The sequence below is a fragment of the Trichechus manatus genome, unplaced genomic scaffold (genome assembly GCF_000243295.1).
Source record: "Trichechus manatus latirostris isolate Lorelei unplaced genomic scaffold, TriManLat1.0 scaffold00240, whole genome shotgun sequence".
Lineage (NCBI taxonomy): Eukaryota > Metazoa > Chordata > Mammalia > Sirenia > Trichechidae > Trichechus > Trichechus manatus.
The window spans coordinates 1,516,554-1,517,258 of NW_004444176.1; the positions used below are offsets into that span (position 1 = coordinate 1,516,554).

Below are 705 nucleotides of genomic sequence, written 5' to 3' on the forward strand. Positions count from 1 at the left end.
TTAAATTTAAATTCTTTAACCTGTAATTACTGTCGGGCTTTAATATCAGTCTGTACTTACTTTATCTCCTTCGAGTAATTCTCTAACTCCATAGATCGTAAGTGACACAGCACTGCAAAACCCCAAAATGGTGAGACACAATAGCATTGCCACAATTTCCTGTTGAACAACCAACAACAACAACAATAACAGGCACTTAGAAAATTCTATGTTATCTATATTTTTACAACAACAAAACAAATTTTTTTTTAAACTAGACCACTAAATTAGAGCACGAGAACTAAATGTCACATGGGATCCTAGATGGGATTCTGGGCCAGAAAACAGTTGTTTTGGAGCAAAGGACTTTGTTGGACAAGTATGAAGTAGAAATAAGGTCTATAGATGAGACTATATAAGAGCTGTAGTGTATGTGTTGTATAGGCAGAGAATGATAAAGCTAAAATGTAAAACATTAATATCTGGAGGTCTAGTAGTAGGGCCTATGGGAATTCTTTGTACTATTTTTACAACCTTTCTGTATGTCTGAGATTATTTCACAATAAAAAAAAAATCAAAATTTAGTAAAAAAACAAAAGGCAGTTAGAGGTACATGGCAGATGCCCCAAAAGTATGACCTTACAGTAGCTCCTGCTATCATCACCCCCCATATGATCAGGCCCCACTATGTGGCACATTCACGAAAGCCAGGAGATGGTTATTAAC

At 35.6% G+C, this 705-nt stretch overlaps 1 protein-coding gene across 1 annotated transcript in view; it reads right to left on the reverse strand.

Annotated features, from left to right (window-relative positions):
- The window catches only part of MS4A2 (membrane spanning 4-domains A2), a 15,012-nt gene that overhangs the window by 4,027 nt on the left and 10,280 nt on the right, over positions 1 to 705 (reverse strand). The window contains exon 5 of the mRNA XM_023743202.1: positions 61 to 261. Coding sequence (XP_023598970.1) covers positions 61 to 261 — 201 coding nt within the window. The remainder of the gene's footprint in view (positions 1 to 60; positions 262 to 705) is intronic.